The sequence below is a fragment of the Chionomys nivalis genome, chromosome 5, assembly GCF_950005125.1.
Source record: "Chionomys nivalis chromosome 5, mChiNiv1.1, whole genome shotgun sequence".
NCBI lineage: Eukaryota > Metazoa > Chordata > Mammalia > Rodentia > Cricetidae > Chionomys > Chionomys nivalis.
The window spans coordinates 51,187,900-51,208,278 of NC_080090.1; the positions used below are offsets into that span (position 1 = coordinate 51,187,900).

The window sequence follows — 20,379 nt, forward strand, 5'->3', positions numbered from 1 at the left end:
TGTAGACAAATTACCTGGATACCACCTAGGACCTCACCATAAGACAGCTTCATTCGGTAGGACTCACGTAGGGCCCAAGAGCCCATTTTTTGTTAAGTGCCCCATATAAGGTAATAAGAGCTAGAAAAACTTGTACCAGGGCTTGACTATTCTGGTAGGACGATTCTTGTCAAATGCACATAATGTTACATGTAAGTCAACCCTGATAAAGGAAGCCAATGGTAGCATAGTGCTTAACTGCAGGGAAATGCGCATTACAACGCTGCTCTGTCAACATCTAAAATGTGTGCCCTCAGACCAGTTACTTACCTCCCAAGTGGAAAGTAGAAATAATGTTGCTACAGAGGAATGGTTTAAAAGTGGAGTAAATTAATGTGTTTAAATCAGTGGTGAATAATTCAAAAACTCTTAACAGATGTATGTGATAAATATTCAAATGAAAGCAGTCTGAAACTTTAGGCAAAGAAAAGACTATTTGGAGCACTGTGGTCAGAGACTGCCCAAGGTGGAGCCAAGGTTCGAGCTGGTCATAGAGCACAGACAATACTATTAGAAGGGGTAGGAAGGCCACAGTCCCATGAACAATTCAGCTTCCCTTTGCAAGTCAACTGGGATAGGAAAGACCCTTAGTTTTCCCCATTGTGTTTTTCTCTTTAAGGCCAGCACTGAGAAAAGCCGAGCCAGGGACCTCAAGAAAAGCCCTCCTTAAGGACAGTCAGAGAGCTAGCTCCGCTGTGCAAGAGTAAACTAGCCCATAGGCACAGTGACCTGGCCGTGCACTCTTGTTACCTGGTGACTCACGTTATGCTTCTGGGCTGAGTTGGAGAACTGCTTTCTACTGTTCTAGGTAACCAACTACCAGGAACAAAGGCTTTGTACATCTGTAATAAAGTTAAAGACTTATGATGCTGAAGAAATGCTTCAGGGGGTAAGAGTTCATACTGCTCCTACAGGGGCCCAGTTTGCTCTCCAACAACCATGTCATGTGGAACTGCCTGTCACTCCTGCCCCATGGAATCCAAATTCCTTTTCTGGCCTCGGTGGGCATGGAATTCACTTGCACAAACCCACACTGAGACACACACACACACACACACATATATATACACATAATTTTAAAAGACAGAAAGAAAACTAAAGGCTTACACCCAAAAGCAATATGATTTGTACTATATAAATATTCTGACTTTCCCAGATTTTCTGATACCCAGAGATAGCTTTGGCTACAAATTTAAATGATTTTTTCTAATAGACAAAAAGGCTTACCTGCCAGCTGTTTTCTGTGGAAATTCCCCTTTGTACCCTGATGATATATTCCTAAAAGGAATAAAAGAAAGCGCCTTAGTTGTTAAAAAAAAAAAATTGGGGCAGGGGATTTGACTGGGTGGTCACAGACTCAATAGCATGAAGAAGGCTCTGGGTTCAATACTTAGCACAGGGGCAGCAGGGAGCTGCTGGTCATGGTGGCCAGATTCTGTATTCCCAGAACCAGGGAGATTAAAGCAGGAGAATGACAAGCTTGTACTACATGGTGAGATTCTGTTTCAATAAAACACTCATATATGGATACCAGATAAATGTATGACTTCAAAGGGTTGAAGCAATGGCTCATCTGTTAAGACATGGATTCTGTTCCCAGAACCCACAGGGCAGTTCACAAGCATCTGTAACTCCAGTTCCAGGGTATATAATCCCCTCTTCTGACCTCCAAGTACACCAGGCATGCACGTGGTATACATATATAGACACGCTGAAAAAATACACATAAAATAATCTAGGCCTCTGAGTTCAAGGCCAGCCTTGTCAACATAGTAAGCAACAGAACAGTCAAAACTATGTGTGAGACCCCATCTTAAAAAAATAAACGAATCAAACTTTTTTTTTTTTTTTCCGAAACAGGGTTTCTCTGTGGTTTTGGAGCCTGTCCTGGAACTAGCTCTTGTAGACCAGGCTGGTCTCGAACTCACAGAGATTCACCTGCCTCTGCCTCCCAAGTGCTGGGATTAAAGGCGTGCGCCAGCACCGCCCAGCATGAATGAAACCTTTTAAGTTTCATTCGATCCCTGAATCCTACAAGATGGTGAGAGAAAACTGTCTCCTGAGAGCTGTGGCAGGGGCATGCCTGCTTTCATAAACACACACACAAATCGGTTAATTTTTTTTTTTATTTTAAAAATAAACTTGTTTTAAAGAGACCAATAAAATCAATTCGATGTATTTGGTAAAGAACTAAACCTATGAAGATCTAAAGAGAAGTAGGCTGTTCTGTACTTTGGAGACACTATATGTTGTATAGTTAAAGATACCGAAAAGAATGAAAAACTAGAAAGGTGATTTTTCTCAGAACTTTTTTTTTTTTTTTTTTTTTTGATTTTTCGAGACAGGGTTTCTCCGTAGCTTTTTGGTTCCTGTCCTGGAACTAGCTCTTGTAGACCAGGCTGACCTCAAACTCACAGAGATCCGCCTGCCTCTGCCTCCCGAGTGCTGGGATTAAAGGCGTGCACCACCACCGCCCGGCCTCTCAGAACATTTTAATTCTACTAAAGTGGATCAAAGGTACTCCTCCTTGACTAAAAAGACATTCGATTTTTTTCAGATTGCTGGAACTGCCACAATGAAATGCTTCACTAAGATTCCCACAGCTGCAGGCTGCAATGGCACCCCAGATTCTCCAGTGACTCGTGTTACCCTTCTCACTCTCTGACGTGGAACAGACCCTATGTGTAGACAGGACAGTATGAATTACCAAGGCCCAAGAAGTCTAGGCTGCCACTAACCTAGCCATCTGTAGCCACTTCCCCAGAGAGGTCCCTCCCTCCTGCTCCTCCTGACACCACACACTTAACCTTGGCATGCAAGGAGGGTGGAGCACGTGGGCATTTTGGCAAGTTACTGTGGTCTGGGGCTGAAGTTTTTCAAACTGGACATGTACTAAGACCACATGATATGGAGCATACATGAAAAAAGAAAAGAGAATTAACGGGAAACTTACACTAAACTTCTACATTAGTCATTCAGACTTCTGGGCAGCCACTCTAAGGGACAAATTCATACTCAGCAAGATACAGAGAACTGTCCAAGACAGCATGGCTTTGGTGGAGCTGACTGGGAACCAGAACCTTCATCTTGATCACTCCCAGGACCTTCAACCTTCCAATGTGGTTGGTAGTTTCCACTGACCTGGAGAAGCTGTAAGACTGGCCTACTTCCACATCTCTAAAAAACTGGTACTTGGGCTGGTAAGGCAGCTCAGCACATACAGACACTCGCCATCAAGGCTGATGACTTGTATACCTATATCCCACATGGAAGAAAGAGTTCCTGTGGGTGTCCTCTAACCTCTATACACATAATGGGACATGTATAACCCCCCCACACACACACACACGCTTTCTCTTGCAAATAAAAAATATGGAGGTCTAATCAAATGCACTGAATTCACTAGATCGCCCTAATGATGCACACTTATTGACTCTGGCCTGAAGGTGCAAGGGTGAGGGGCAGCCACTTCCAAAACCGTTGAGTAATGCTTTCAACACGGATCATTTTCCAAGCGAGCACTTCCATAGGTATATTTTTCATTTTACTACACAGTGGCTGATACTCAGTTGCCTTAGTTTGATGAGATTCTAGGAAAACTTTATTTTGAATCTGTCTCGCATCAAGTTTCTTTAGTGAGGCTACAAACACAAAACATCTTGACACAAAGGATAGCCGAAGCTTAAGGAAACCTTCAACCACCCTCACACACGTCTCTTCGTTTCTGTACAGCCCTCAACCACCGTGACACTTAAAGGACAGAGGGTTACACAGAGCTCTCTGGAGATGTTTTACAGACACAAAAGCAAAAGGTCTTATCATCCAGAATCACCTACAGACTTGAGAGGAAAGAAAAGATTTCTATGTTTGCTTGGGTCCTATCTCCCAGAGAGTTAATGATTCACTGTCTGAACTACGCACAAGCATTAACAGTTACCACAAGCTCCCTAGTTGATTCTAATACACAGCCAGGGTAATGAATGACTACTGTTCCACAGCCTCTGAAAGAAAACTGGAAGCAAGATCTGTAATCTCAGCTCCTAGGAGGCAGACACGGGAGGATAGTAAATCCTAATCCAGGCTGGGTTACATAGTGAGGCCCTATCTTAAAAAATAAAACCAATCTCCAGGTGGTGGTGGTATCCTCCTTTAATCCCAGCACTCAGGAGGCAAAGGCAGGCAGATTTCTGTGAGTTTAAAGCCAGCCTGGTCATCAGAGAGAGATGGCCAGTGCTGCACAAAAAAGAAAAAAAAAAGGAAAAAAACCTCCTGTCTTGAAAACAAACAAACAAATAAATAATTAGAAATAAATAGAGTTATATTCTATGTCTTTAATCCCAGCACTTGGGAAGCAGAAACATGTGAATCTCTGTGAGTTCCAGGACAGCCAGGACTACACAGAGAAACCCTGTCTTGAAAAACCAACCAATCAAACAAACAAATAAATAAAGCCAATAAAAGATGTGACTCATGAGCCAGTCAGTACATGTCTGTGATCCTAGCACTATTTGGGAGGCTAAGGAAAGAGGATCAGGAGTCAAGGATAGCCTTGGCTATATAGTAGGTAGACCATAGGCTACATGAGACCCTGCCTAAAGAAAAAGGGAAGGAGGAAAGAAACTAATCAGAAGCAGATCTCTATCACAGAAATAAAAGCTTCTGCCAGGGAGGGAGGGCACAATTAAACCAAACACCCATCAAACTTCAAAGGCCTTTGCCCTCTTCCCTTCTTCTCTCCACAAGGGCTCAGTTCTTTTATTTCCTTGGGCACAGTACATACTTCACCTTGGGATTTTAAGCGTGGAGAACTTCATTGAGCTTTGTGAGAGCCAGCTGCTTATCTAGGGTGGGAGGCAGCCTGTCTGTCTCCAGGGCCCACTAACCTTGCTAAGTCTCTGAGTTCACCCCCAAGCTCACTTCTTTACTAGCACTTCTCCTTCACTAGAAGGAACCAGAAACATGCTGCAAACAAGTAACCATAAAGAAGAAACAATACTTCTCTGCTCTGGAACTTTCCATGGCTCCCACTAGGTTAAATACCCAGACAACCTTCTATATTCCTGTAAATCCTGACCAAACTGACCTAACCTTTTCTTTCTATTTAAAGTTTCCTTATCAGACTGCTTATGTCCTAAAGATTCCTGTTTTATGCCTCTCAGTTTGCTGTTCCAAATATTTAAATCCTGGATTGCTGAGCTTTTCAAATGTTAACTGCTATTTTTGTTCCATATCAATATTTTGGGAAACAGTTCTTTCCAGCTGGACCAAAGTCTAAAGAGCTAGGATCACACATTTCTTATGCTCCAGATCCCACCCAGCACAATGTGAGGTCAGCAGAAGAGACAAAGCAAATAATCAGGGCATTAGTCACCTAACGCTCCCTTGGGAATGATGAAGCCTGCATACCTACAAACAGGTAAAAATCAAAGCTCCACAAGATCTCATTAGTCTCAGACTGATTATCTCTCTGAAGAATTAATGTCAAGACTCCGAGGCTAATGCAGGATAAGTAATATTTCCACAGCTGTCATGCACCCTTCGCATTGAGTGTACAGCAGGGAGATTATAAGCTTCCAGTCAGCCTGGCTACGTAGTGAGACCTTGACTCAAAGGGAAGAAATACTTTTTTTTTTTTTTTTTTTGATTTTTTGAGACAGGGTTTCTCTGTAGCTTTTTGGTTCCTGTCCTGGAACTAGCTCTTTTAGACCAGGCTGGCCTTGAACTCACAGAGATCCGCCTGCCTCTGCCTCCCAAGTGCTGGGATTAAAGGCGTGCGCCACCACCGCCCGGCTAGAAATACTTTTTAAAAAAATGTTTATTTTATGTGCATTGTTGTTCTTTGCCTGTATGTGTGTCTGAGTTAGGGCTTCAAAACTTGGAATTACAGACAGTTGTGAGCTGCCATGTGGATGTTGGGAACTGAACCTGGGTCCTCTGGAATCAAAGCCAAGTGCTCTTAACCGCTGAGCCATCTCTCCAGCCCCCCCCCCCTTTCTGAGACAGGGTTTCTACGTGTAATAGCCCTAGCTGTCCTGAAACTCACTCTGTAGACCAAGCTGGCCTCAAACTCACAGAGATCTGCCTGCCTCTCTCTCCAGCGTGTTGGGATTAAAGGTATGTGCCACCTCCGCCTGGCATAAAAAAATACCTTCTTAAGGTTCAAACTTAGAAAATTACAAGGCGTGCAGCTGTAACCCCCAGGCAGCAGGCGGCATCATACTCAGGGACACCAAGTTTCTGAGGAAGGACCATAACAGAAAGATTTGTTCAGTTCACTGGCCACCTGCCTGGCTACTCACCATCTTTAATATCTCACAGAATTAACGATTACTCTTTGCTCTGAAACTCATTTATCTCTGCTTCATCTGGTGCTAGAACCTACTTTATTCTACATCAATTGCTGTGCAAACCAATAATGTGCAAAAAATATCTTCAAACAAATAAAAATCTTGAGGGTTTTTAAAGGCATCTGAAGAACCACAACTGTCTTAGTATAATTCTGGCAGGTGAGTGAAGCCAAGCGTATCTCCTTTCCAACCACCGACTATTTAAAACTCCTAACTACAGGCAGTAGCACCTTGAGCTTTACTCTTCACAAAACAAAATCCCCCAGTTTGCTTTATGCAAAACCAAACCGAGTACTTTCCCTCTGTTCACAGAGTAGTCAAAGAAAAGCACCACAGCCCACTTGGATCCCTGCAGTGAAAACTGCCATCCATGATCTTGGGCCTTGGAAGTTCATGCTGTCCTCTGTGGAATGGTCTCTCTCCCAGCAGAAAAGCTGGTCTGCACAGACTTCAAAGACAGATGACGCTCCAGTCAGAGACATTCCACAAGGAAGCACTCTGAATACGACTTTGTTGTTGTTGTTGTTGTTTCATTTTCGGTTTTCTGATACGGTTTTCTCAGTGTAGCCGTGGCTATCCTGAACTTGCTCTGTAGACCAGGCTGACCGCGAATTCAGAGATCCACCTGCCTTTACCACTTCCCGAGTGCTGGAATTAAAGGTGTGCTCCACCATCGCCTGACATAACTAATGTTTATATCAAAGTAAAGCATAAACACACAAAGACCCCCCAGCAAAACTATTAAATAAAATATAGCTTTCACTTATTTGTTCGATAATTCCTGGAATGTCTCAAAACTGCAGAAATGGCCGGGCAGTGGTGACGCACACCTTTAATCCCAGCACTGGGGAGGCAGAGGCAGGCGGATCTCTGTGAAAACAAGGCCTGCCTGGACTACAAGAACACTCAGTACAGTTCTTGTTAGTTCCAAAACAGTCAGGACTGTTACACAGAGAAGCCCTGTCTCAAAACAAAACAAAACCAAAAACAAAACAAAACCCACCTGCAGAAATGGATGCACTGAACATAAAGCACTACCCATCACATAAGGAGCTAGAAGAAGTCTTAAGCATACAGTCCTGCTGGCAGTGATGATTTTTCTGTGGTTCTGGATATCTGGAAGCTGATACAGCAGAAACTGACCTGAGTACAGCGGAGGGCTACAGTGTCCCCACTCCTGGGGACATTCTTTGCTACCTCCTTTTGTCCACTGCTCCAAAGACAGATGTCCTCTTGCCAGGACACTGGGTAACCACAACAGACATCCTGACTCAAGGTCCGACTGCCACCCTTCTAGTTTCCCAGCCTAATTCTTCTGAGCCTCTGCATCATCGTATCTTTCCAACAGGTTGTGGTGAATGCTGGATGAGATAGAACTGCTAAGGACAGTGGCCAGGCACCACAGCTTCCAAGCTGTCTGTAGGTGAATGCTTGTTTCCAGAACTGTTACAGTACCTATGACCTAGGCAGCAGCTTTCACACTGTGTAGTTTCCTTTCAGTGACTCAGCTCAGTAGGCAGAACCAGTCTTTCAGGTCAGGAGGATGTGCCCAGAACACAGCCTTTTGATTTTAGTGCCCCCAAATGTTTCAGTCAACCTCATACCACATGGGTACAAATTGCAGGAGTGAGTGTAATCTGGGCACCAGAGAAACTGTACAAATATGAACATTGTTTTCCCTCCATGTTAAGGAAACCCTATCATCAACTTTTGGCAGGTTCTGGAGAAACAGGAGGGGCAGGCAGGAAAGAGTTCAGCAGCTAAGGATGCTTGCTGCTCTCACATAGGGCAAGAGTTTGGTTCCAAACACTGGTATGCAGCAACTCACAACTGCCTTAAAACTCCAGTCCCAGGGGACCCAATGCTCTCTTCTGGATTCTATGGGTACTGCATTCACACACACACACACACACACACACACACACACACACACACACACAGAGAGAGAGAGAGAGAGAGAGAGAGAGAGAGAGAGAGAGAGAGAGAGAGAGAGAGAACACAAATCTTGCAGGGCGGTAGTGGCACACGCCTTTAATCCAAGCACTCAGTAAGCAGCTGTCTTAGAATTCACTCCGCAGACCAGGCTGGCCTCCAACTTACAGAGATCCGCTTGCCTCTGCCTTCCAAGTTCTGGGATTAAAGGGCATGCACTACTACTGCCTGGCTATTTTCAGTATCTATACCTGTGTGGTTCAGTAGAAGAGCTAGAGGCAATACATGGCTGTGTATCACTTAAAAATATTACTAGTCTTGCCGGGCGGTGGTGGCGCACGCCTTTAATCCCAGCACTTGGGAGGCAGAGGCAGGCGGATCTCTGTGAGTTCGAGACCAGCCTGGTCTACAGAGCTAGTTCCAGGACAGGAACCAAAACCACAGAGAAACCCTGTCTCGAAAAACCAAAAAAAAAAAAAAAAAAATTACTAGTCTGAAATGCGCACTATATTGCAAAATTTAATAATGTAAAATCTAACAATTTTATACTGATTTCAAGTTTAGATTATATTTTGGATATATTATATTAAGCAAAATATTTTATTTAGATTATTTCACCTTTTTAGTTTTTTAATATTTACTTTTTCAATTATTAGAGAGAATGATGTGTGTGTATGTGTGTGTAGGCACATGCATGTCATGTCATGATACACACATGCATATACATGTGGAGGGAAGACTGAAGGACAACTTTAGAAATCCGTTCTTGTCTCCCATCAAGGAATGCAGGGATCAAGCTCAGGTCATTAGGTTGCACAGGGAGTATTTGCACAGATGGCCTTTCTGGTTGTCCGAGCAGCCCTCTTCTCACTGCTATTAATGTAGTTACTGGAAAAGGCAAAATTACATGTGCCACTCATGTGACATCTTTACTGGATGGTGCTCCTCCCAGCCTCTAGTTTGTGTGATAATTAATGCCATATGTGGCTAGGGTGGAGAACTGAAAAACTAGTCACCCAAATCACTACCTGGTTCTGTGGTTCTCAGGGTACTTCCAAATTGTTGGTGTCTAGGTCTACTCAGTTATGAAATCAAATGAAAAACCTAGAAAAAAATCTGACTTCTTACAAAGTAAAATATATACTTTGTATATCATCCAGATATTTCATCCCTAGGTATTTATTCAGAAGAAATGAAAATGTATCTTCACAATGACTTACCCAAATGCTCATGGCAGCTTTATCATAATATACACAACTGTAAACAACTAAATGCTGGTGTGAGATAATAAACTGTGGTACAAACACACACAATGCAATACTATTTAGCAATTAAAAAAGATCCTTGGAGTTGAATTCATGCCTTTTTTCGCACAAATTTGAGAGAATGATGCAAAATGATCTTTGAGAGGGTGGAGGAGGCAAAAACTAAATACTGCACCATGTACAGTTGTACTTATAGAGTATACGCCACAAAAGATGAAATGCCGGGAACAACAAACAGAGTAGTAGTGGCCAGGGACCAGAAGAGGATACTGACTACAAAGGATGCTAGGAAATGTTTGCTGTAGAAAATGTCATAGTGGCTATGTCTTTTTCAAAGTTACCAAACTGAATACTTAAAAATGATTAATTTTATTGCATGTAAGTTATACTTTAACAAATCCAACCTAACGGGGGGTGAGGAGAAAAGGAAGAAGGAAAAGGAAAGAAATTAATGATTGATATGAAGTACTTAATGGCTTAGCAAAGAGCAACATCAACTGCATGACAACCACCACACTCATTTCTGTGTTATTTTAAAAAGTTTACTATTAGCAGCATTCGGGAGGCAGCAGCAAGCAGATCTCTGAGTTCAAGGTCAGCCTGGTCTACAGAGTAAGTTCCAGGACAGCTAAGACTACAGAGAAACACTATCTTGAAAAACCAAAAAGGTCTAGACCTTAAAACCGACTACCCTCTGACCTCTGGTGCACTTGTTCACCTGCTCAACTTTTCCTTCGCCATGTTTCCCCTCTCTTCCTTCTCCCATCTTGTTATGGACCAGAGAGATGCATCCCGAGTCCGCTGATTCATGGCCTCCCTGTGTCCTTCCTTTATCCACTACACAATACCCTATATACCAGCAGCAAATCAGGCTTCCTAAAACATCATTCTCTTGTGCTACACACCTGCTCAAGACTCCTCAATGCTGCTCAGGTCCCCTGAGCCTGGCATCCAAGAGATCCCACAACTGGTTTGAGAACACCGCTTTTCTGTATTTACTCTCACCACAATGAACAAATGGAAATAAATATACAAAGGCAGGAATCAACTTCGCACTTCACATCCCAAGTGCCCATAACAGAAAACATGTCTACAGCAAGTTGATGGAGGAGGGTCATCTGTCTATGTGTTACTCTCATTGGTTAATAAAGAAACTGCCTTGGCTTTTTGATAGGGCAGGATTTAGATAGGTGGAGTAGACAGAACAGAATGCTGGGAGAAAGAAAGCATAGTTGGGCGGACGCCATGATTCTTCTACTCGAGACAGATGTAGGCTAGAATCTTTCCTGGTAAGCCACCACCTCGTGGTGCTTCACACATTAACAGATATGGGTTAATCAAGATGTGAGAGTTAGCCAGTAAGAGGCTAGAGCTAATGGGCTAAGCAGTGTTTAAATGAATACAATTTGTGTGTTGTTATTTCAGGTGTAAAGCTAGCCTTGCGGAAGCTGGGCGGGACGGAAAGCCCAAGCCTGCTCACCTCTTCACTACAGCAAGTTACAGAAAAATGCTGTTCAGATGTTTGACAACTGATCGCCAACCTGATTCAAATCCAGAGCACACACGTGAAAAGCCAAACATGGCTGGGCATGCTGTGGCTCCAGCACTATGTCACTGAGCCAGACGCAGAAAGCAAACAACTCAGAAGTCTCAAGAAGTCCCTGAAATTTACCAGATACATAAGACTCCTTCCTCCCCAAGTTTATATGAGCAGTAAGAACTGAGGAAGTGACTCAGAGCATTGTCCAACCAGCCTATCTATCTCTAAGAGACTAGCCAGAGGAATTACCAGGAGGAAATACTCAATGACCTGTCAAGCTTCCTGCAAGTCATGAAGGGAGCTCCAGGGCTGCAGCTTTCCCGAATTATTAACCATGCTGGGTTGGGTGGGCTTTTGGTGATGCAGCTGCCTCTGAATCATCCCTGCTCTTGTTACTGACCCCAATAAACTCAGTGGCTCACCAAGTTGGACTTTGGTGATATTGTACTTAGTTCTATCATCAGTTCCTGACCTGGGGTGAACAGACATTTGTGATTTGTATTGCAACTTCCCTGGAAAAGTGTCATGCAATACATGGGCACACATATTTACCTGCATGCACCATACACATAAACACACATACACACACACACACACACACACGAGAAAGCAGCAGACAAGTTGAGCATGAGGGCTCACCCAGGAAACCAATCAAGATGGGAGGCAGACAGATGTAAGTTCGCACAGAACACAATTGGCAAGGAACATAGAGGTATGTCTTGGGCAACAAAAAGGTAGAAGGATTATCACATCTCAGGGGAGAGGAAAGGCTTCTGTAGGAAGCTAGTCAGATATTCTGTGGTCAACTGGAATGTCCCTGGGCTTTCCTAGAAATTACAAAAAAGGGGATCAGCATCAGTAGCAGCGTGGGAGTCAGAAGCTGGTAGAACACACTCTCCTAACTGTCTTGACTTCACCCTGTCTGGGAGTGTGAGACAACCTGTAATGTGGTGATCTGCAGGCCCACACGCAGAAATGCCTAGGGTATGACAGGAGACTGCCCATTCTCTATGCTCAGCTGGGCTAGTGGGCTCTTCTCTACTGACCACACACTTGAGGCTGGTGTACACATGCCTACTTCCAGCCTCATATAAGAGGAAGGGGTTAACGTGTGCAGGGCTGAAGTGCATGAGTCCCTGGGCAGAATGGAGGGCCTGAATGAAAAAGACCACTTCCTTCCTCATCATGGCGGGGGTGTGGGGTTGCTCAAATGAATTAACGAGGAGAAACGACTTGTTGTTCTAAACCAAGTCAAAGAAATATGGGAAAACTCCTTTAAATGTTCTCAGCAAAGGTGCTGGGACTAACAAGTAGATCCAATGCAAGGTTCACACACACCACATTCTGACCCAGAACCCTTTGCCCTTTCCCTGGGCCACTAAGAAGTCATCTGTGCACACATACCAAAATGCACTATGCAAGCTGCAAACTAAAGCAGTTTGTTCTCTTTCTTGCAGTATATAATCCAACTAGTGTTTTAAGTACAGTTTTCATAGAATAACATATATATGATAGTATAGTACATTATTTTTAAATAGACACATCTCACTCTTCCAGCTTACCGCTTCTTTTGAGTGTGTGAGTGTGTGTGCTTGACTGTCTAAACATGAATAGAAACGATCACAATGCAGTGGGATTTCCAAGCTGGAAGAAATATAATCACATTAACAAAAGAGCATGTGTCCTAGTCACCAAGAAATGACCACTCAACTATTCCAAAGCAACAATAACAGCAAAAGTTCCTTTAGGTTTTCAACTGTGGTTTTTTCAGGAAGTGTGAGGAAATGCTAAAGATGGCCAAACTTCCCCCAAGTTTGATCACCAGCATCATCAACTGGAGACTCCAAAATCCAAGTGTTTACCCAAGATAAAGTAATTGTGTTCTTAGTCAAGGTCTCAACCTGAAAACAAAGGACAATGAACTCTTTAGAGCACACTGAAATCTCCCCACTAAGTGCACGGATTCACAACTAACCAAAATGACACCCAGTTCAAGGGCAAACCCACAAAAGGAGTTGACCACACCCTTCCCAAACCTGAGCACTTAAGAGCTCCAAGGCGGAACTAGTGTGGAGGCTCTCACTGTTAATTACAGCACTGGAAGGCAGAGGAGGAGGGTTACACATTGGAGGACAGCTTGTCTACACTGATGGCCCAAATGTGATCTCTAGAACTCACATGGAAGAACAGGAGAACCGATTCCTGCAAGTTGTTTTCTGACCTCCATATGTGTGCTGTGGGACCCACACAGCCTCCACTCTCCTCACACCCAAATAAATGCAATAAAAAATTTAATTAAAAAAATAAGAAGTTCCAAGGGAACTTGAGCATTAATCAGTCCATAAAGCATTTGTAAATACAAACGTAAAGGCTTGAGTTCAATTCCTAGGACTCACATTAAAGTCAGGTACAGCGTGTACCTGTAATGGTGACACTCAGGAGGCACAGGAGGGTCATTAAGGCTTACTGGCCATCAGTCAGCTTAATCTGAGAATTCAACGAGAAACTTTCTCAAGAAACAAAACAAAACAAAAAACAAAAAAGCCAAAAAGGGCTGAAGAGATGGTTCTTGCAGAATACTTGGGTTTGACTCCTAGTACCATATGGCAGCTCACAAGCATCTGTAACTCCAGTTCTAGGGCATCCATCACCCTCTTTTGGCCTCCATGGGCACTGGGCACATACATGATACACCCACATACATATAGTACATACAATAAGCAAATCTAAAATTAGTTAATTAATTAAAAAATAAAAAAGGTGGTTGATCCTAGCAAGGTGGCAAACAATTTTAATCCAGCACCCAGAAGGCAGATTCAGGTGGATCTCTGTGATGAGGTCTGACCCGGCCAGAGCTCCATAGTAAGAGCCCATTTCAAAAAAATAAGTACTTAATAAAACAAAAAGACAAGAAGACACCAAACTCTACCATACACACAAACACACACATATGCCCCCCCGCCACATGCACGCATACAGACACATACACAAGCACAGGTACACACATAAATACGCAGGTACAGACACACACACATATACAGATACACAAATACAAACACACACACACAAATACACAGGTACAGACAGACACACACAGACTCACATACAGATACACACAATCACAGATACACACATACATAAACATATAGACACACAGATACACACACATATACAGACACACACACAAAGATACACAGACACACAGACACATGAATACACAGGCACTGACACAGATACACGCAGATACACGTGCACACGCGCACACACAGAGTTCCAGTTCAGGTCCAGTTTCCCCTTTCTCAGAACACCAAAAGTTGCAACATTTCCTATGTAGCTTTCTTTCCATGTAGCCCTCGAAAGCCTCCGGAAGCTTAGAAGGAAATGACACTTGGCCTGCAGTGGAGAACCGAGGGCTTGCCCCCTGTGTTACAAACAAACACACAAACTTCTCATTGACTATCTGTATTTGAACAATCCCAAGATCATAACGGAAGGAATGGCTGTTTCAGCAAGAACGAAACACTTTTCTTTACACATAAAACAAACTCCTGCCCTGGAACCCACATTTCCCACTGGGAACATCACCAGGTTCTTATTTCCCTATTACAAGACATTTCTAACGGGGCAATGCTCAAAAGAGGTGACAGACAAGGATTGGGTATCACTGGTCCCTAAATCAGGTGCATAAAGAATGTTTTTCAATAAGAGATGACTTAGAATCTCTAATGAACCAATTACCAGTCTCTAAACACTCCCAACGGAGGGTTTTCTGGCTGCACTCAACAAGTTTTGCAGGACAACTGAAGACACAAGGCGGCAGATGAGTGAGGGGAGGCCAAGAGCTGCCACCACTACCTTACTGCAGTGCGTTCAAGCACTGCCATTTTCTACCACTTGCTTATGCAAATATTTTCAGAGGAATTGTTTTATAAGTATTCAGTATAATGTGGACTTCTGAAGAAACCTCCATATAGCATCTGAAAAACGAAGTCAAGATAATTCTGACACCGAATACTGGCTTACTTAGGCTCTGAAGACAAACGGCATTTTTTTGTTGCTTGGTTGGTTTGCTTTATGTTTTTCAAGACAGGGTTTCTCTGTGTAGCCCTAGCTGTCCTGGAACTTGCTATGTAGACCAGGCTGGCCTCCAATTCAGAGATCCACCTGCCTCTGAGCAAATCGAACAAATAAACAAACAAATAAAACAAACAAACAAATCCCCCCCCCCAAACAAAACAAAACAAAAAAGAAACTAAACGAACTGTGTGGAGAAAGGAGGGTGTGGTGTGGTGGTCCGTGTGTATGGGGTGGGGGAGGGGGAGGAGGTGGCACAGGCCTTTAATTCCAGCACTCAGGTGGTAGAGGTAGGTGGATCTCTGAGAGTTGGGGCCAGTCTGGTCTACAGAACTTCCAGGACAGCCAAGGCTACACAAAGAAACCCTGTGTCGACAAACAAAAACTGAAATACAACAAAAGAAACTAAGCTCGACCGGCTGTGGTGGCACAGGCCTTTAATCCCAGCACTCGGGAGGCAGAGGAAGGCGGATCTCTGTGAGTTCGAGACCAGCCTGGTTTACAAGAGCTAGTTCCAGGTCAGGATCCAAAGCAACAGAGAAATTCTGTCTCAAAAAAACAAACAAACAAAAAAACAAAAACAAAAAAACATAAGAAAGAAAGAAACAAACAAACAAACTAAACTCAACAAACCAAAAAGAAACTTCAGCTGGGCAGTGCTGGCACACACCTTTAATCCCTGCACTTGGAGGCAGAGGCAGGTGGATCTCTGTGCGTTCGAGGCCAGTCTGGTCTACAAGAGCTAGTTCCAGGACAGCTAGAACTGTTACACAAAGAAACCCTGTCTCGAAAAAAACAAAACTCCAAACCCATATGTGTTATGGCAGGTAACTTGTGCGAACCTTAGAAAGTGAAAGCCCTCAGATCCAATACAACAAAAATTCTATGAAAGCCAGAACCGTCTGTTTATGTTATAAATATCACTCAATGATCTTTTACTTCAAGAACAGAATGCACCAGATGCAGAGTAAGTGGGCCCTAAGCCAGATGAACTGGCAGAATGATCAACAGGAGAAAGCTAAAGCGAAAAGGTTAGCCACATGGCCACCCTACCGCGCAGCAAGAAAGAATAGTAGTCCACCTGAGTCCTTTGGGTTCTAGTTCTGTGAAGTCTGCACTTTTTTAGTCTATTGCCTTTGTTTTCACCTTCGTGCAGCCAAGAATTTGCATTTTCCCTTTCTTCTCTCATTTCTCCTAAGCTTGCTTACAACTCACCTGATGGCCGGTTACCATAATCCTTTGTTTAGAAAACCTTTTCTGCTTAAAGCCTCCTGCCCCTAAATACCAGCCCTTCTTATTTGGTGGGGGGGGGGGGGGGGGAAGAAAGAGAAGAGAGAGAGAGAGAGAGAGAGAGAGAGAGAGAGAGAGTTAGTTTATTTTATGTGCATCAGTATTCCATCCACTTTCCTGCCTGGAGCCCCTGACGGCCAGAAGAGGGCACTGGATTGGATTGGAACTGGAATTACAACCAACTGTGAGCCACCATGGGGGTGCTAGGAACCCAACCTGGGTCCTCTGCATGAACAAGTGCTCTTAACTGCTAAGACACCTCTTCAGTCCTTTCTGAGCAATTTCTTGAAGCCAAAGTCATTGTGCTCCATTAAAAAAAGGAAAGAAGAAAGAAGCATGGGGGGGGGGGGTTGGGAAGGAAGGAGAAAACCTTTCAAGCCCAAGACAGGCAATGAATCACCTACCAACACACATCCCACCAGCTAGCTGCTTATCCAAGTGTCTTTCTGGGAAATGACTGTGTTCCTTCTTCCTCCTGGTGTATATGCTTTCCCCACACAATTTTTCCCTTCATAAATCCTAAATCAGATTTACCCTATAATTTTGAGCTGTAAATTCTGTTTTCCAAGACAAAGCAATTTGACAAATTAAAGTAACTATAGACAGAAATGAGCTTACTTGGAATAACATACTTACACGTGACTAACCCCCTACACGTAGATTACTAGGAAATAAAGAGACAGAAGGAAGCAACCTTGCAAATACTTTATAAAGATGATTTTTCATCCTTGTAACAAGAGGAGAGCAGTTGAGAACAGGCACTGATTATTCCTATTTACATATCACAAAACTGAAATAAAAGAGAGACCTACTGGTTGTTTCGAACCCGGGGGAAAAAAGGCCGAGGTACCCATTTAACACATCAAATCGGACCTGGCCACCTGGTTTTCCCTGAATCCCTACCTGTTGAGGGTCTTCCTGGCTGGCATACCCTGCCCCCCACCCTGAACACTCCAACCCAGGGTGTTGGGCTGCTCTTCCCTATAGAATCCAACCATTTAGTTCCTTTGTGCCTTTGGGCCTCCTGGATGCTGTACCTGGTACCCTTGCTATCCCCATTTCTTCCTCTCCCTCCACCCCCACAAGGCCCAGCTCTCCACATATCTACAACAAACCTCTCCTCCACCAGACCTGGAAGCAGCCAAGCAGCCATGTCTTTTTCTTTCTCTTTCTTGCTTTCTTTCTTCTTCATTCAGTGCTTCATGTGGGTGCATGTCTGTAACCCCAGCACTCAGAAAGTGGAAGCAGGAAGGTTAGGGTTCAAGGCTGGCTTCAGCAGCATCACAAATAAAAATCTTAGTGAGCTGGAATACACCCTGGATAGGATCTTTGTTAGTCCAAGGCCAGTCAGGTCTACATATCAAGCTCCTGGCCAGTAAGGAATACATAGTGAGACCCTCATCGCAAAATAAAACAAAACAAAACAAAACAAGGGGGGGTCAGCAACTTGCCCAAAGTTATATGACTGACAAGTATGCCTCCAGCTTGACTCTTCAAATCAAAGGACAGCAGTTACTGTATGTCCCTCCATGTGTTTCTGTCAACGGCCAAGGAGCAACTTCCTAGAAAGCAGTATTTTAAAGGATGCATCTTTGACTTGAGACATGATTTCTTGACCAACAAACTGTAAAGCTACCTTCAATCTGCCCAAAAGAGAGCAATGCCTTTCTCTTCTCCCATGCACCACTTTCAATAACTACTTCTTTCCAGCTGTTCTGTTTTCAAGGGACTTACTCAGAGCATTCGCAGTCCAGGAAGTTTGCATTAGTGTATGCTTTTTCTCAATAAAGTTTAGGGCTGATGCAACATTTTTCAGTCTCACACTAAGATGACAAGAACACAGAATAGTCAAAAACTACGCAAGACAATGATACATTTTTTTTTTATTCCACATCTGCCTGTCTTGGTCTCCTGTGAGTCACTGTCTTTCCTGTTCAGTCATCGTTATAAAAACTGCTATTTTTTTTTTGCCCTAAAATTCTTGCTTTGTGCTTGTTTTAATGAAAAGCTCCGCATAACGATGGGATCCCATTACATCTCTCACCACCTCACTTGAGCACTGACTTCTGCAGGCAGCCCAGAAGTCTCATTCTCATTTTCACAATCTTGCTTTACACAAGCAGGAAAAGGGGCACAAGGAGACTACAATTCATTTACTTACCCATCAAACAGACACATGTGAAATACTATCAGACTGAGACCCAAAAGTGAACGAGTATTGTCTCCCCTGTCACAGTGTGGCAGAGAGGAAAGTACACGATTATAGTAGTGTCTATCTGGGGAAATAGCTATGAAGGAAGGAAGGCTTTCTAGAGGAAGTAGTCTCTAAGCACCTATAGCATCCATCTCTTCAGTACTAGACCCAAACAACTTAACACCCTCTCTAAGAGGTTATGAGACTTACTTGCCCTTTAAATACTCACTTTGCAACAAATTACAAGTTTAACAAACTCATGGGTATTTAGTGCCTTTTCACAAGTTTTAGAATAGGATTTAAGACAAACGCACTTTTTAAAAAGATAAGTCATTTCTCTGAGGCTGAATGCTTTGAACAATCCAGGTCCTAAAAACAAGGCTGTCGGAGAAGTAACTGGGGTTCCGAAAAGTACCGCTTTAATACGACAGAATGAAAGATCTCTTTGAACAGCATAAGAACTACACACACACACACACACACACACACACACACGGAGGGCTATTGTGGGGCTTTAGTCTCCAGATGATGAACCCCCAAACATGATAAACAAGACTGTGAGCTGGAATCTGATTTGGTGGCCTGACAAAACATTACAATCTAAGGAAATCCCACTCCCACCCCCACCCCATTCATCATTTCCTCACTCAAGTCCCAGAGGTTAGTAGCTCCAAGGTTTTTACTGGTTCCTGGATTTATGGCTTGTAAATTGCAATGCATAGAGCGCCTTTCAAAAGAAAAATTGCACGCGCAAATAAAAGCAAGCGTGCCTTAAAGCCCCATAAAAGACTGTCTGTAGGCGAAACGAACTCGCCTGTGTTTACTACGAGTATCTAGGGCTGGCTCCCTCCTGCCACTCCAGGGGTCCCCGAGGCAAACGCGAGGCGCCCGGGCCGCGGCTGAGCAGGAGCGGGGCAGCGGGATCCCACACCTGCCCGGCTCCGGTGCCCGCGCCCGGCTGCGCCGTCCGGCCTGAGCCCGGCCCCCGCCCTCGGCCCCGGCCTCCCGCCCCGGCCGGGCCGCGCACCGTGTGCGACTGCAGACTCTGGCTCGCCTCGACGGCCGCTGTCAGCGGCACCGTGTCGTCCAGCAGCACCTTGCCGGCCGGCGGCTTCTCCATGAAAGCCATCCCGGGCCGCCGCTGCCTCTGAAGCCGGGGAAGGAACCGGAGGCGCCGAGCCCCGCCGCCTGCCCGCCGCGTCCCGCCGCCGCCGCTGCTGTCAACGCGCGCCGCCCCACGCGCCGCCGCCGCCCGCGGGGTCCTAACGCCGGTCGGTCGGCTCGAGGACTGTCAACACCCGTCCGCCCGACCACGCTGGGTCCTAGCGCCGTTTTGTACTGCACAGTAGGTGACTCTCCTAAGGCTGCTGTCAGAGGCTTTGTGTTGCTGTGTTGGCACCTCCTGGTAGCTGCATCGTACACCCATTACAATGAGCACCCCGCCTGGGACCCAGGAGCACAGAACTAAACCATCACCACCAGGAATCCTCAGATCTGGACGCTGTATCTAGAGCCCTGGAATCCAACAGACCTGAGTGAGCCTTTACAGATGAAACCTTCAAAAGCTCAGATGGGCAGACTTGAGACCCTATTGCTCCATATCAGGGACCCTAGGGATCAGGAAATAACAACAACAAAAAAATCACCTTCAGGGAGAACCCTCAGTCTGATTATGCAGATCAGACTTTCTAAACCAAA

At 44.4% G+C, this 20,379-nt stretch overlaps 1 protein-coding gene across 14 annotated transcripts in view; it reads right to left on the reverse strand.

Annotated features, from left to right (window-relative positions):
* The window catches only part of Pxk (PX domain containing serine/threonine kinase like), a 71,433-nt gene extending 51,549 nt beyond the window's left edge, over positions 1-19,884 (reverse strand). For all 14 annotated transcript variants that reach the window (XM_057769321.1, XM_057769320.1, XM_057769319.1 and 11 more), the window contains exons 1-2: positions 19,709-19,884; positions 1,267-1,317 (exon numbers count right to left, since the gene is read on the reverse strand). In XM_057769321.1, coding sequence (XP_057625304.1) covers positions 1,267-1,317; positions 19,709-19,810 — 153 coding nt within the window. In that variant the 5' untranslated portion in view covers positions 19,811-19,884. The remainder of the gene's footprint in view (positions 1-1,266; positions 1,318-19,708) is intronic.
* Positions 19,885-20,379: the final 495 nt, after the last annotated feature.